This window comes from Euwallacea similis, chromosome 1, assembly GCF_039881205.1.
Source record: "Euwallacea similis isolate ESF13 chromosome 1, ESF131.1, whole genome shotgun sequence".
Taxonomy (NCBI): domain Eukaryota; kingdom Metazoa; phylum Arthropoda; class Insecta; order Coleoptera; family Curculionidae; genus Euwallacea; species Euwallacea similis.
The window spans coordinates 6,784,760-6,802,023 of record NC_089609.1 but is presented as its reverse complement, the minus strand read 5'-3'; the positions used below and the strand labels follow the sequence as shown (position 1 = coordinate 6,802,023).

The following is a 17,264-nucleotide window of genomic DNA, read 5'->3' as shown; positions in this document are numbered from 1 at the left end:
ACTATCATATTTGGAGCAATTTCCTGACACACTTCCGGAATGATCTTCTTCAAATGATTAAAATCCTGAAACGGCCTGCGCTGATAGACTGTTTTAAATAACCCCATAAGAAATAATCCATTGGGGTTAAGTCGGGAAATCTAGCAAGCTAAAAATATTTGGATGTCTGTGACTTACTTTTCCATTGGACTTATTTTGAAGGTATTGTCTAACAGCTAACGTGATGTGACATGAGGCATCGACTTGTTGGAAACAAATTTGCTGAAGTTCTTGTAAGGGTTAAATATTCTAATACATATCAAACTTCACTGTCAAAGAACGATTAAATATTTTGAAAGAGAGACACTGTAGAATTAGCTGTAGAATAGAATTAGGATCCAACGTAGAATCCAGAATTGTTGAGTGCTCTATTTAATATAAAAGAGTCGGGATCTTTTACGATTTTTTCTCAACATACCAAATGTCCATATGCCTCGGTTGTTAGTCCAAAAATGCCCTAAAACTGTTTATATTTAATGTTTTGCTCTGTCTCATGTAGTTCTCATAATAACTGACCATGTTCGTGCATATCCAGTACCCTGTATACATACAATGTGTCCCAAATTGGTTCTACATATACCGGAATCGCGGTTTCCGCAAGAGATGGGAAGTCGGATTAAATGGGAAATGTTTTAGAGCATTTTTATAGAAACTCATACCATCTTGCAAAATTGATTTATCTCTTACCGTTTCAACAAAATTTGTCGCATTTTCGGAAAATTGATCAAATGTGAAACACTGCATTTTAAACTTCGCCCTGTATGCCGTCAAGTCCAAAGTGCTTGGGAAAATAAGACATTATCCAGATCGTTTTTCCCACAGAACGCCATGGCGTTACGAAGAGAATTCGGTCTCTTATGAGCTCGACCATCTTCAATGCTTCAAAGCACTTTTATGAATCAGTTGACTAGCGCCAGGACACTTGCATATGTAAACGCATGAATTTCGAAGTGCTAGTAAACGAGCCAAGTGGCACCAATAAATATGTTAAAAGCAACAGAAGAGAAGCAGTGTAAAGGTGACGAATAAGAGATATCTACGAAACTGTAAATAGAGTTCCGTTCCGACCCGTTAAAGAACCGTTCAGGTTAGTTCAGGTTAGTTCAGGAATCGTCTCGTATCTGGGCGAAATTGCGATGGCAAGCCTTGAGAGGAGATTCAAGTGATTTTGCATTCGAGTGATGTCAGAATTGGGCATTTTGAAAAATCCTTTTTAACATTTTCGCCCTGAATTCTTTTGCAACACAAGAATCCAGGACCTGTTCCGACCGACTTAAGTTAGACGACTTTGTGAAACGTTCCAAGTTCTGAACCTGTTGGAAACCGTTCTCCTATGAATTTTTCCGTAACAAAACAGCTCTGGTGGATTCCGTTCAGTTACCAGATGATTCTAGAACGGTTCAAAATGTATGACTGAGTGGGTAGTAAAGAGTGTCCCGGATTTAAACGTTATTGCAAACCCTTTATGCTCCCCTTTAACCTTTCAATAGCGAACAGAAATTTTTACATGTTTGTAATAACATGTACCTACATTCATACATACATTCAAACACATAATTTCTTAATATGCAGTTTCTCGAAATTAATGCTTAACGGATTAAGTGTGATAGAGACCTCAATCAATGAGTAAAAATTTCGAAGGTGCCAAAACCTCTCTTTTATTGAAGGGTATGTTGCCAATGTTTTGATTATATTTTTAGTCATTGTCAAGGCGGAAACGACACACGTTGATACATTACACATTACTGAATGAACTATGCAAAATTGTGAAAAGTGCAATAAAAAATTGGTGAAATAAAAAAAATAAAAACACAAAAAAATCATAAAAATTACGTATATGCAAAAAATTTTAAAAATTAAATTATTTTTTCGCTATAACTGAAAATAATAATCAAAACGTACAAAATAAAGTAAAAACCAAGCAAAACTCGTTACACCCTCATGCAAACGCTAATGGCAACGTTTTTAGGAAATACCAGTCCTTTATACCCAGAGGTTAGTCATCAAATTAGCCACTAAATATTCTTAATTTGATGACAAACCATTCCATTTAGAGGACAGGTAAATCGGTTATGTGCTTTCTACATGTTACCAATTAGTGTTTTCATGCTTGTGGTTTTAGGAAAAATAAATAATTTTTTAACTACGCTAATTTTTGTTTAATTAAAGTTTTTAGACTTTTTTACGTTTTTTATTTTCGACGTTTGTGATTATAAATAATTTAACAACGATTATATACATTTTTTTCCAGAAATTTGCAACCCATCGTCATACATATACAGGGTGATTTACGTAACTGTTTCATTAGAAACTTTTGTACTTGTAACAAATTTAAATTTTTCATATTTGGGGGTTAAACTAATATAGATACACTCTACTTTTTTAAAATATTTTGAAGGTCATATCACTTCCGGTTATACCGAAAGTTGAGGTCAACTTCCTTATTTCAAATGGAACTCCCAGTATATTTTTGCATTTTTGGAATCTAGTGATTAAGCTGATTAAATTTTTATTAGATATTTCTATACCTAAACCTAACCGTTTTAAAGATATTTTGGTTTAAAAGAAAAATCTTTTTAAAACACCATTTCTATAAAATTTAAAATTCTCAGCTATTATTGAAGCTGGCTTTACGAAAATTTGTTGACGTGTTAACTGAGTATGGTAGATTAGGTTAATGTGAAAAGTTTTTATAAATATCATACAGGGTATCCAAAAAAACACGTCATATTTAAAGAACTTTGATGGCAAAAAAGTCGCTTATTTCAAATGGAACATCCCATATATTTTTATATGTTTAGAATCTAAATTTAATTCTGAATCGATTACTATTAAGCATTCCTATACCTAAAATTAACGCTTTTGCTCTAATTTGCGATTTTTTAATATTGTACCATAATAATTGTACATACAGGGCTGCTTCCTGTAACATGCGTTAAACTGCTGAGCGAACTTATTAAATTGATAATTACATTAACGCATTTTACAGGAAGCAGCCATGTTCTTTTCAAAGCCAACTAAGATACTTACAATTATTATCGTACAATATTAAAAAATCACAAATTAGAGCAAGAGCGTTAATTTTAGGTATAGGAATGCTTAATAGTAATCGATTCAGAATTAAATTTAGATTCTAGACATATAAAAATATATGGGATGTTCCATTTGAAATAAGGAAGTTGACCTCAACTTCCGGTATAACCGGAAGTGATATAACCTTCAAAATATTTTAAAAAAGTAGAGTGTATCTATATTAGTTTAATCCCCAAATATGAAAAATTTAGATTTGTTACAAGTACAAAAGTTTCTAATGAAACAGTTACGTGAATCACCCTGTATTGTTCCAGCCACGGAATATAGTAAATATACAAAATGCCTCTGAACGGAGTGCCATAAACTCAAGCACGTAGTCTAGGTTCCAATATGTGACGAAAACTTCATATAAACATATATCGAAAGACGTTTCGCTTTCAATATACAGGGTGTGAAAATTGATTCCTGAGGGTGGGTTTTTATTAACATTTTCGAAACGTTTCAAAATAAATTAATGAAATTTTATATTTTATTATAGCTTTTTGTGCTCTTTCCGAATCTCTGTAAAGAAATTACCACATTTTTTCAGGGACAGGTAATACAAGGGGCAATGCTTAAAAAGTACTTTAACTTTTTTGTACTTAGCTTCATAGACAATTTTATAGGAAAAATATTAAATTTGAAGGTTTTTACATAAAAACGGCACTCTTGTTAAAAGTCGAAATCTCCAACATCCCAAGTCGTTCTAATCATTTCTACCCCAATTTTGCCTTTTCCAGTTTAAGTAGATCTAAAACTTTTTAAATTTCCTATTTACTCGATAAATAGTAATCCAAACTCATTTTCTCCTAATAGTACTCGCATTCTGTTGAAAGAGATCATTAACTAAATAACCCATAAAAACTGGTCTAAACAGGGAAACATTTCTAATACCCTGGAATCTGGGCATATACTTGTACAAAGAGAAAAACAACTTCTAATAACTTCCACACGGAATGCAAATCAATGAGTTTTTTTCGTCGGGACCTGGCCCTAACGAAGCCACCCTCGCTCGCATTTTTCTACCCCTGATACGTTCTACAATCGGCCAGCTGAGTTCTGCGTCCGGTTTTTTGCGTTTTTTTGCCTTGAGGATGTCTCAAGAAATCGCTGAAGAGGTGTTATCATCTCTCGAAACCCTCCTAAGAAAATCTATATCGCGCTGTGTGTATGTGTGTGTTCCCTATTTTAGATATGCCTGTATAGTTAGCGGGCAGGGGTGCGGGGATGGTATCCAAAATGAGATCGTTCTTGGAAGTTTCAAGTTCAGAGACATTTCAGAACGAGAAGCTGAGAAACGGATAAAGATTACTGCTATCAACAAATCCAAACTTCTTTGGTTTTATTTTTTTCAGAGTTTTTTTTTTAATTTAATTTAATTTTCTTTCTTCATTCGTTTTTTAATCGAAACTCTAGCGGTTTTTAACATTTTTTCAAATGTTTTCATCCTGCGCTCATGCATCATAATTACCTTTTACTGCAACTGAAGAGAAGAAAATAGTGATTTTACGGCGAAATTTACTCGTTCGCTTAGCGCGCGAGCGAGAATTTTGAACTTTTTCACCAGTTCCGTAGTGATCTAAATCGTTTAGTTTTTATTTAATATTTGCCTTTATCATTTATTTGTGTCAAATTTAGTCAATTCCACATTTTTCCGAAATAATAAAAAATAAGTTAATGCCCGTTTTCAGGGGAATAAAAATGGATATTTCCTATGAAAGTAAATTCGAGTTTGCAGCCGGAAAAGTCTAAAACTTTTTATGGGACTTTCAAGGGGAAGACGTAAAAAATTATACGGGGAACACACAAAGCTGCTATTTTGTAAACCAATTTTGTAGAAAAAAGCCAAAATAATAAAAACAAATTAAAGAAACTCAAAAATAACGAAAAAATCTTAATTTTGAATAAATTTCTTTGCTTTTATTTATTTTTTTGTATATAGTCCACGGTCACAATACAGTGTACACAACTCCAAAAAACTTTCTCATGACACTCGCCTGATTACCATCCACATCTGCAACTCGTACGTAACATTTCGCGCTCGTAAGTTAAGAGTTACTTTCTTCGCTTACATATAAATAACTATTTTGTAAAATAAATTAATTAAAAATGTGGACTTCGCCCACAATCGAACTGGGGACCTTCCGTGGGATCATTCTTATCTGACGCGGACAACTGTAATAGTCCTCCTTCACTGATCTTCATACATTACACGTGTATTGTATTTTAATATGCAACACATATTTTATAAACTTAAGCTCAATTGTGATCTAAGAATTATTCTAAAAAATATCACTAAAACAACTTACCAGTCTTTTCTGCTAAAGAGAAGTCAATTAAATCAAAATCCAGCAGTTTTACTTTTATGCGATAACTAGCGCCCTCTCTTCCATGCTGGTTGAAACGCTCGCCATATTTACCAATATCGCTTTCTAATAAGGCGTGGCCAACTATTCATGAACTAATAGTTCTGTTTCTCGAAAGATGGCACCAGCTGTATATTTTCTTTTTACTAATACCATTTGAAATGATTTAAGATTATCGGATTTTTATGTTAACTGTTGACGTCCCGTACGATGGTTTTTAAACTCCACATTGTCGTGGAATGGAATAATTTCAAATACAGTTCGAGCACGTGAATTCATGAAAACATTGAATACGAGAACATTTACTGCTTCTAAAAAATACACATTTTTGAAAAATTTCCTATAGCTCCGAAATATTGACTCACATCAAAATAGAGCGTTCGCAATTAAACCTTTTTTAAAAATCGAGCTCATGTTAGATACGCTGGTTTCCCTCTATATAGTGAAGAAAGGGGAACACTATCAGAACAGAATAAATCTGACCACTCTATCAAATGAAACACAAAATATTTATTTTATCAAAAATTCTTAGTTACATTGAAAAATATATGGCGAGACTTAAATAATAGTATGCAGAGCAATGATATTATCACTTAACAATCTTATAAAACAAATCTTCTTTAACCAGAAATCTTCAAAGTGATTACCATTTGGTTGAAGACATTTTGTTACACTTTTACTTAAAGACCTTCCAGTTTTAAATAGCAAAATTTCTCCACGTGCAAAAAGCCATAGGATTAGAATCGAGATTGCGTGCAGGCCAAGGCATCTAGGACCCACAATCCATCCAACGATTCGGAAAATATTTGCTTAGATGGTTTCTAACCGTGAGGGCAAATGTAGTGTGTGGACCTCGTAAGTGTAGGGACCCCGTTTTGTTTGAATTGCGCATTTTGTGTCAAATTTAGAGGTAAGTCGAACAGAAGTAAGGTTCCGAAAGGTAGACAAGTGGTTTAGAAGGAAATCTAAGTACAATGGGTCACTTAAGTTAGGTGATCAATCACATGGTGACTAATCATAATTGTCAATAATTCCTCACCAAATGCTAATTTTTAACACATGTTGAAAGTGACTTTCAGTTGGCTTGTACTGAATTGAATTCAGTTGAATTTAAGCGAATTCGGAAAATTTTAGAAGTTTAATTAAATTTTGCACCGGTGTAAAATGATACGGATACAATTTTTGATTTAAAATTTTCATTATTGATCTTTGGCTTAATCGGATACTAATCTCAGGATTTTCAACGACTAAAATGTCTTTTTCAAATCGTGAAAAACTGCCATTGCTCTGTGCACCACTACCCAAGACATATCTTGTACAACTGACTTAAAATATATAATTTTTAGGACTACTATAAAATATACTTAATTCCTATATTTACAAAATACTAAATATTAATCACTGGCATTTTTGTCCCGTAATAATTTTGCTACACAGTTACAATTCCAAAATTTGAGAAGATTATCCAGGACCTATTACGAATTATAACTTTTGTGTTCCATTCAAGCTCTACCTTTCATTACATCGAACACCCCGAAGATTGATTTCGATCCCATAGGACCTCGTCAGTTCGACTCATTGTAAGTCAGTTAAATGCAGGCAGAAATTGGCAAAACTACAGCAAATATGTTGCGCCTGCAGGAAAGTATCCCACCAGCGCCATCTTACATTTATCTTCATTGCTCTTGACTATAGGTCAACGCTGCGCGCTAGGTCCTGCTGGTTACACTGGAAATTTTACTGCAGGTCAACGTATTCGCCATTAACATAACTATTTTCTGCCTGCATTTAATTGAATTTAATTTATTGATCGGAACCGGTCTTTTGAGGTTCTCCACTTCCTTAACCGCAAAGCTGGAATAGGGCAAGTGTCGTAATGGGTTTTCTTCTCAGATTATTCCTACGACTATTACGGTTGCAAAATTTATTATAGAAAAATTTTCGTACATATCACAGCTGTAACAACGAGTCTACTTATCAATCGCTATCTTGCATAAACTAACAAAAAAAAGCCTGCTAACAACCATAAATCCACCTCTCTTTGCTTCGAGCAACCTCCGGTAAAATCCCCTTCGTTCAATATCTCCCACAGTTTCCTCGAGTAGGTGGGCACCTCCCCGCACTTGACCAGTGGCTTTTGAAAAGCCGTGGGCCTCTTAGTAACATCGTTTAACTGAACATTATCAGTGTCGACCTGCCCCAGGAAGAGAAGGCACGAGCCTTTATAGTCCATCTCCAGCTTGACCACATCGTATTGTACGGAGGGCAAGAAGATCCCCAGCTGCATGCAGCCTCCTGTAGTGGACAGCTCCTTCGGAACATTAACCTCCCACTCTCCCACCCCGCAGTGTCCCGATAACCTCAAGTCATAGATCATTCTAGCATCTAGTACGGTCAGCGAGGCCTTTTCTATGTTAAAATTGATGTTGCTCGTACGCTTCAGCTGGTAGTTAAGACCTTGCAGCTTGAAGTGACCGGCAGCGGTCACTATGAACTTGGGAATTCTGCAGAAGGGGTCGGAATAGAAGTTGTGTTCTCCAATCCAGGAGGTGTCGTCAGAGTAAAAGGAGAAACTCCTGGTGAGGTACAGCGTCCCACCAGGTCGAGATTCGCACCTGGTGGACGTCCACTGGCCCCAAATATATGGAGGCAAAGGAGGCTTCTCGATTAAGTGAGGAGGAGTCTTGGGGTTAGTGAATATATTCGGTGGGATGGCTTGAGTGTTCTTTACGATGTAAGTGTGCCTATTGACAACAATTTGTGTATGTTCCTTGATCTGCTGGACTAAGGGCACTTGGAAACTGCTAGGGTTGTAATATTGGCGTAGCCGAGCGTTGCTGTGGATGTCTCCAAGCAGAAGCTCCATTTTCACCTGAATTCCATTTATATGAACTTAATCTACGATGCAACATGGCAAGCACTCACCTCTCTAGGTGCCTTCCTAAAGTGTTCCATCAGCGGCCGCAACTGCACCTTGAGCAGCTTAAGTTCATTGAAGGCCCATTTCAATGATCCCAGACAAGAGATATCACTAAAGTGCACGTTGCTTCCCTTACTATTCACAGACTGATAGTGACTGTTCGGATTGGATAGCCACAAGTTAAAAGTCTTCTTCTTGTTGTTCTCATCATATCTGGAGTCGTACACTGGGTGCTCCTCATATTTCCTCCAAGACTTCCACGTCTGACCTACATCAACAACAAACGTCATTCAACGAGCCTCCTTATAGATTAATTTGGGATACCCACCAGGACACTCAAAAGAAGCGCGCTTGTCCAATTCCCGAACGGCGTTGTCATCTTGAGGGATAATGGTGATGTTGGTGAACTTAAAGTTACCACAGGCGGCCCCAGGTTGCACCAAAGACCCTTTGAACTGTATTTTGCCAAAGGCTTGAATAGTTAGCAGAGGCAAAGAGCAGGAGTCATCCCAGTAATGGTGTTGAGTGAGGTGAAATTTGCCACTATCATCAAAGGTATAATGACGGAGTGCGTATTCGGGGCCTGGTCTGGTTTCACAACTGCATTGATAGAGGTATTTGTGTAAGAAATAACGACTCTAGAAATTAATCATGAGATTTATCTGAAGTGGTAAGCCCTCATTTTAATTAAGTTAGTACTGTAGACAAAGCCTAGCTATAGCATTTGCTTTTCTAAAAAAAACTTAACTCTAAATGAAAACTGTGTCGGAGGATCTATCATTCAAAGTAAAGAAATTAGAATTTTTCGAAATATTCGATTTTTCTTAAACTGATTGACAGTTACATCGAATCTGACACTGGCTCTGGCTTTTCTGAAAAAAATGACTGAAAACGAGTACCATGTCGGGAGGTCTATGATTCAAAATTAGGAAGTTGCAACTTTTCGAAATATTTTAGTTTTTTGGAATTGAGTAACAGCTGTGCCAAATCTAACTGTGGCATTGGCTTTTTTGGAAGAAATTAGCTGAAAATGAGTACCATGTCGAGGGGACTATCATTAAAAATAATGATGTTAAAAATTTTTTCAAATTACGATGTCATGTACGTCAAAACTAACTAAGGTTTTCGTCTTTCCGGAAAAAATTTGCTGAAAATTAGTACTGCATCGAAAGATACATCTCCAGAAATAATGAACTTATCAAATTTGTTGAGTATTCAATGCGGTCATCAATAAATATTTTCAAACAGAAAAATTGTACGATTTGTCTCAATGGTAGATGCTTCATCTGACTAGGAAGCAATTTTTTTTCCCGATGCATATTCATTTTCCATCAAATTATTAGTATTCAATACCCTTATCTCCGCTACTGGTGCACTCCGCCACCCGAAATTGTTTTATTCTTCTGACGGTTCATAGTCATTTTCTTACAGCTTGTGATTCCAGATCCAAGCATGGTACGATCGATATGAGATCATGCGATTTTAAAATCATAACGCGTTTTGATCTGAAAACAACAATCAAAGACAGTGGCTCGAGAGACCATTATGAAGACTGAGAACCAATCAGCCACTCCCTGCACATCAAGTGTATTAACCCATTTTGTCCCAGTGGTGCATTATCGAACCACACATTTTATGATTTTTTTTTGCTAAATCCAATATATATTCTTTCATACCTATTTAGAAATTTTATTACTATTAGATTATAGAACTTAGTATCGTACATACTGTTGATTTTTGTTTTAAAACAAAAAAATTATGACATCTTAGAGTCATGGAAAACGCTGCATAATTTTGTGTCAAATGTTGAAGTGATTCAAATATAGTAAGGTAATTTATTTTTGCAAAGTATAATCATTTTTGATAAGTCTATAATATGTAGATTACATAGTAGAAAAAGTGCATTTGAATTGTCATATAAATTATCACTTATTTTGTGTAAATAATACCGGTGCCTAAACGCACCACTGGTTTTATCTATGAAATAAAATCAAGTTATTGCAATTTTCGAAAAGTGTGTGCATTCAGAGTGAATAGTCGCCGATTAGTGTATTGTTTAGTATTTATTTGTTTCTTGTGTTGGGAAAATACCCAACACTATTCTAGAATAAATAAACCCATCTATCTGCCCAATTTATTGCTCAGACTAAATAATGTCATTACTCACAAAATCTACCCAAATTATTGCTTAGACTAAATAAGGTAATTACCGATAATGTTGATATAGGCATAAAGTTCCAATCAATTTATAGGTTTGAAAACTGATCCTCATGAGAAAATCATTTGGATTTTTATTGACTCAATACTCTTTTTTGTGGCTATGATCTCACGATGAAGAAAAAACGAATTAGTTGGTTTGAGTCTCTCTAAGCGAACAAAACTCACATCTCTCTATAACCCAGGTGCCTATTAGAATTTCAGTAACTATACAGTGTAGTTTTGTTGAGTGACCGTGTATTCATCCAGTGTTTTTTTTGTATCGGTTCAGCGCCATATAAGCTGTAGTCCGTTCATTTGATATTTAATTACAATAAAAAAAATCCATATGTCGTTTTCGAAGTATTTTACTCAAAAAGAATTAGAAGCAGCCTTGGAGGAGATCGTGACGGATTTGCAGAATAATGATGAAAGTCGTAAGTATTACTTGTATTTACATATTTTTATATGTATGTATTAGATGCAATATGGTAATATTCAGTTTTTTGCGAATTTAAGCTAAAAGTAAGAAAAGATAATATTTTCAGAACATATTGACGCTGTTTATATTCCACCCGACGTGGATACTTTGACCGATGAGGAAAATATAAACGATGAAAATAATCTACAAGAGTTTGAGGAACCAACTGATATAGTTGGAACTTTCGAATTGCATCTACCGGAATATACAAATCAGTCGTGTACGAATCAGTCCTGTACTTTGTTGACCAATGAAGCTCAATGGGATTCATCGGATGATGAAACTTTGGGAGTCCAAAAGGAGACGTTTGCTTTCGGCAAATGAAAGGCTTGCTTCTACAGTCAAATGGAGGAAAGGTCAAATTGAATATACTCACGCACCTATATCTGATGAATTTCAATCACGCGAGAAACTAAAAAATAAGCTCTCGGGGAAAACTCCCCTTGAAATATTTTTTATGTTTTTTGATGATGAAGTGATTGACTTGGTTTTAAATTTTTCGGTAAAATATGCTCAAGACAATAACCACCATGAATTTTTATTATCAAAAAACGAATTTTTAAATTTTATAGGAATTTTACTTTTTTCTGGTTACCATTCATTACCACATATTCAACATTATTGGTCTACTGATGACCGTCTGTTACCAGTGGTGCGTTAATGCACCATGAAATATTATGCTGTTTTTTATGTGAAATAAAGTTTTATGTACAAAATAATTCAATTTTAGTTATTTTGTGTAAGATTGTAACATTATGGTATAAATTTTCGTTAAAATTATTAGTAGTATCCTTATGTGTCCCAAAACAGTATTTCATATATATTCCCAATGGTTCGTTTACGCACCAGTATTTTTTTTTGTACATAATTTTTTTCTAGTTTTTTTTGACATATGTAATGTATTCTTAAATGTAACAAAATAAATATTTACAAACAAAAAATTCGTTTTGTTTAATTTTTCGATGCTTGGGACAAGATGGGTTAAGATAAGAGAACTTTTAAAAAAATAAGTTTGGATGTGTTGTATATCGACGAAATTTTGTATGCATTAGCTGCCATCGAGGAAACAAGTTTTGCAATGAAAAACATATTTTTACTCTTACCAGTGGCTTCCGCGCTGGCACAAGAGTGGATATTTTTATCAAAAAAACTGACACGCCAGTGATTTTTTGCGAAATTAAAACCAGTTTTGGGTCTTGATTCAATTTGGAGGGAAAAAGCCGTTTCGATATTTTTGTGCGAGGCGCAGTTTTGGAGTGTAAAGTAACGAACCCCTTTAATGCTCCTTTAAAACTGGCTCGCACAGCTGCCCACCTTTTACGGCAAAAATTCATTTACCATATTTCCTTAACGAAACATTTTTCAAATATATTCTGTAGCTTACATAGCGAATTAGGACTATTTTTCGATGTAGAATACGGGGTTAAATTATCGCATTTGCAATTCAGGACACCCAGTGTAAATGCATAATTTTATTACAGGAGAAACATACGTGTCTTTAACTGCCAAACGGGATCGTCAAACCATCTTGCTTGTTTACTCTGTCAGATTTGGATACTACAATAAACAAGCTTGATAGAAATAGGAAGATGGATCGTTCTCCGCACTTTCCTTGTTTTCTTTCCCAGTAGTTCTCTGAGTTCGCTTGTTATTTTTATGGACGTTCGAGCTAAATTTTAAAATGGTCCAAGAAAGGATTTCGTAAAGCAGGCAGTACCATCGTCCAGGTATTGCCTGCTTTGGCCGTTCATATTTCAAAACCGACAGGGGGTTAAGCAAACACGAGAACCCAGACGACCACCTGATGGAAATATTAATATTAAAATGCTTTTCGACGTCATTGTTATACAGTTTCGAGGCCCATTACGATCTCCTAGACGTTTTATTTGTTTTCGATTTCCCCAGCCACGAATGGTACCATATCTCTGTTAACTTGTGACACATCGGGCATCCGATTCACGAAAAGAATGTCCGTGCTTGACATTTCAAAAGTGCACCTCAAGATTTATGGGGCTGAAGCCCAGACGGTGGTACCACCGTCTTTTTGTCGCGCAGCATTCCAATGTAAATTTCCGATTGCCACTGCTGATATCGCTCTGTGTATTTAAACTTGAGACACTCACCCTTCGGAAATCCACGTACCGGCGAGCATGTCCAGTCGGGTGTCCACGACGGTATTGCCGTCCTCTAAGGCGGCCATTGCGACGACTTCCTGGCAATTTGAGTTGCTGGTCACGGCCCTCGTTAGACCTGAAAAGGCAAGGGTTAAAACCACATCAAAACCTTCCCCAGAGCGGAACAACGGTCGCGATCTCCTGTTAGATCTGGAAAAAGCAAGTGTTAAAACCATGTTAAAACCGTTCCTAGAGCGGGACAACGGCTGCAACGTTCCATTAGGCTTAAAAAAGACGATGTTAAAACCATGTTAGTCATTCCCAGAGAGGAACAGTCGCAATGTTCGGAGAACTATATTAACAAATCCCCATTATTTTCTGTTTCAATTATAACTGTCCGGTAATTTATTTGAAGTAAAATCGGGCTCTTTGTTTTGGACCAGTTTAAACGGACAGGTTCTGTACATATGCGAACAATAAAGCTGGCCCGTTAACGTCTTGGAAAAATAGTGTGTGTTAGTTGTGTGGCTTGGGAATTTTCACGAAAATACATTACGACCTTTTTTATGCGCACCGAAGTAAACCCTACCCGGCCGGGGTTTCTTATCAATACTCTGGTTTCACAGAAAGGAGCTAAGTCGACGTTCGAGATTGGCCACATCACATTTAATGCCACCAATAGCTTTGTCAATCGAAAAACCGGCTTTTTTTGAAAAAAAAATTGAGAAATTTTTTGAAAAAAAGCTTTTTTTTTAAGGAAAACATTTTCAGAAATTAGACGCTGTCACTGTTACCCTCATTGTTACCATTGCCATTCACATGTATAAAATTATACAGAAAGTGATTTCAAATAAAACTAGAATAAACATCCTGAAATCTGTTTCTGTCTAACAGATTTATCAACCGGACGAAATATCTGGCTTTAACTATACCAAAGCTAATTTGTATCTACTAATTTAGCAATAAATCAATAATTTACGTTATTCATATAAGTACAATAATAATTAATATAGCATTGCAACATATAATTAAGTTTCGGTTATGAAATAAATAGGTAAAATACTGGAATAATAGAGAATAATAAGAGAAGTAGTTATTTCTCTACAAGCGTGCCTTAATAGTCATTTACATAACTACCAAACAAAATAACTCTTAACGTACGAGCGTTGCGCACGAGCTGCAGGCGAGGGCGGTTATTACGCAAGTGTGTTAAGGAACTTTCTTGCGAGTTATGTAGAGTATTTTTTCTACGACCATTAACCTTAATTATGTTGAACATGGCATCTTTATCAACGGTAACCACCACTATATGCGTATTAACATGAGCTGCACGTACTCACCAGGCAATTTAATTTTTACGAATTCGGAAAGGTTATGGCCACTTTACCGCACGGCTAGCAATCCCGTTATGTATCAATATTTTTCTATCTTGTTTTAAAAATATATGATATGCATAATAAATAGTAGACTTGATATATAACAATGGCAAATTCAGGAAAATTGCGCCCAGTGTTTCAAATTTATTTATATTTAATTCTATTTTTGAGGTTTTATGATAGCTGTTCGAGCTCGATCGGAAAAGTAAGGCACAAAGTTAACGCAGAATAAACCCCAATAGAAAAATCTTGATCCTGCTGGCACCTACAGATCGCAAGAGAATTTATCTGGAAGATCATCCCAGGAAGTGACAAATCCAGAACTAATTAAAATTCTCAGATAAATTAAGACATCTTAAAGCTGCAACCAAGAAAGCAGGATATGGGAATAAAAGTGAAACCAGACGCTTTTTTAGCAGCTCTTTCTGAATGATTTATGGATATTGTAGTCACAACTGGGGAATGAGCCTTATTAGATGTTAATGAGCCATTTTCAAACCTAATTTAAATCTTAAGTGGCAGTTAAAACCTTCAGCCAACATGTATAGTTGACGTCACCAAGAAGAGATATTATTACTTATACTAATTATTACTTTAATTCTAAGCGGTAGACCGTGGAATCTTCATTTGTTTTCCAAGTACATGTTTTGCTATGAACTTATTAAATGAATCTAGTGATCTTTGGAAATTTGCCAAAGAAAGATAGAAAAAAAAACAAATGTAGACTTCAAGGCTATCGTGATATTACAACTCACACACAGGATATACCTCCTAGCCATACAGTGTGTTCTAAGAATCATGTTTCTTCGCTCTTTTGGAAATTGTAAATATGAATCATATATGACAAAAGGATCCGGATCCATAATCCCCCTCAATACAGGTCAATATTTCCGAACTTTCTTCCGCATGTTACCGATAATATCCCGATTTCTTTGATGAAACCAAGAAAATCGGGATTGTAATGGGTTTGGAACTGAACATTAGCAAGCGCGATCTCTTGATCATGACTATCGAAAGAAAACGATTCAAGATAAGGACGTCCAGGATCTCGTAAAAGACAGGAAACGAGGTTGGTAAAATTAGAAAAAAGTTACCCAATTTGGAAGTCAACAAGATAATGTTCCAAAATCTATACGGTTCCGACTTCTTTCGCAGGCATCGGGAAAAAAACCAAATATCCCGACTACCCTAAATAATTAAAAAACTACTCATAACACAAAAATGAATATATTGCAGAACATTTTTTGACAATATTCGCCATTACAACATTTACAATGATAACGACACTTTTTTATGATGAATCGAAATTTGAAGCCAGATTTCCCAAATCATTAAAAATACAAAAGCAAAAGATATACATAACAGAATCTACTCAGCCAGTTTTTGTTTCCAAGCTTTCACGAATCAATTATCAGGTTTCGACCATTGTTAATTCTGTTTATTTAAGAAACAACGGAAATGTTTGCCATGAGGACAATCCCAGGAGCACCCCAAAAAGCTAAAAACTAGAAGTAGTATAAGTGTACAACTAAGTAATACAATAAAGTACAAATCGACAGTCTTCACCCTACAACCCCTTCGCCCTCGCGCATATTGGCACCTCTGAAGCGGTTTTTTACCGCGCGATACCGCTCAAAATGTTTACCATAATAGATTTTTTCTCGGGCAACGCACCTGATACAATATGAGCATCCACATTTAAAATCTATTGATTGAATATTGTCGCGCGACATCGTGGGGTAAAGCACCGATTGAGCGGTGCCAATATGTGCGCGGCTTAACACTTTATAGAATAATATTAACAATGGTTAAATATTCGGGTTAATTCAGGCCACCCCTTTTCGACCATACACCGATGGATCAAACTTTGTGTATTCAAGATAAAAATCGCAATTTTTATGCTTCGCAATTATAGAAATAGTAAATAGGATTAAAATAAGACAAAAAATAAAATACTCACCAAATATTAACACAATAAACAACATGTCAACTAGACTGAACTTGACAACAACTAACACACATTGACGTCCGCGAAATGCGACGCACATGTCCCGGTTAATGACGATCAAAACGGCACATCCGTCTGCTACCCGCGCCTGTTAAAACTGACAGACTGAGCTTGTTATGCTTTGAAAGCTCTAGGAATAGCAGCAGTAGTACCTACCAGAGTACCAGGTAGAGTTGTCTTTGTCACACTCGTTTAGGCCATTTGGGCCTTGGTCACGGCGCGTTTAGCTTTATGGGATAATAAGCTCAAATATTTGGATTTGTTTTGACTTTTTCGCAAGCAGGGGGCACGTAGAATAGAAAGGTGGTACCTTAAAGTATATACCCATTAAAGTTTATGACGGTTATTTATGACATAGTGAACTAAAAGATGTCACTTTGAAGATCAGACTTTATAGCATTTACCAGTTACGCTGAAGTGGTACCAGAAATATGGCTTATTCCTAACTTAAAGCGTACCGTTACTTCGGGAGGTGAAATGGAACAAGTGTTAAAGAGAGTGAGTTTTGGTTAAAAAGCAGAAATGAGTAGCTACTTACTTCAAAAGTAGCATTTGCGCCTTCATCAATGATGTTTCTATACCTTATCATCTAAGGCGGCATTACTTAACCGGCGCCGCAGTATTTTTTTTCTCTTATGCCTCTTTCGAGAAATTATTATGAAATATCAATAAAAAAAACAATTTTATTTCAA

The 17,264-nt window shown here is 35.7% G+C and overlaps 1 protein-coding gene across 1 annotated transcript; it reads right to left on the bottom strand.

The window, feature by feature from the left end:
- Window positions 1-7,338: 7,338 nt before the first annotated feature.
- LOC136412326 (protein APCDD1-like) lies at window positions 7,339-16,841 on the bottom strand. The gene is made up of 5 exons (XM_066395362.1): window positions 16,525-16,841; window positions 13,198-13,324; window positions 8,726-8,997; window positions 8,403-8,665; window positions 7,339-8,349 (listed from the first exon to the last, which is right to left on the bottom strand). The coding sequence occupies exons 1-5, from the start codon at window positions 16,610-16,612 to the stop codon at window positions 7,462-7,464; spliced, it is 1,638 nt and encodes a 545-aa protein (XP_066251459.1). The 5' UTR covers window positions 16,613-16,841; the 3' UTR covers window positions 7,339-7,461.
- Window positions 16,842-17,264: the final 423 nt, after the last annotated feature.

What these genes read in the sequence shown, in the direction of transcription:
- LOC136412326 (XM_066395362.1), bottom strand. Translation starts at nt 16,612, where the DNA reads ATGTGCGTCGCATTTCGCGGACGTCAATGTGTGTTAGTTGTTGTCAAG. An exon ending in GTTTATTGTGTTAATATTTG is followed by an intron (nt 13,325 to 16,524) that starts GTGAGTATTTTA and finishes TTGCCTTTTCAG; the next exon opens with GTCTAACGAGGGCCGTGACC. An exon ending in CGCTTCTTTTGAGTGTCCTG is followed by an intron (nt 8,666 to 8,725) that starts GTGGGTATCCCA and finishes TTGTTGATGTAG; the next exon opens with GTCAGACGTGGAAGTCTTGG.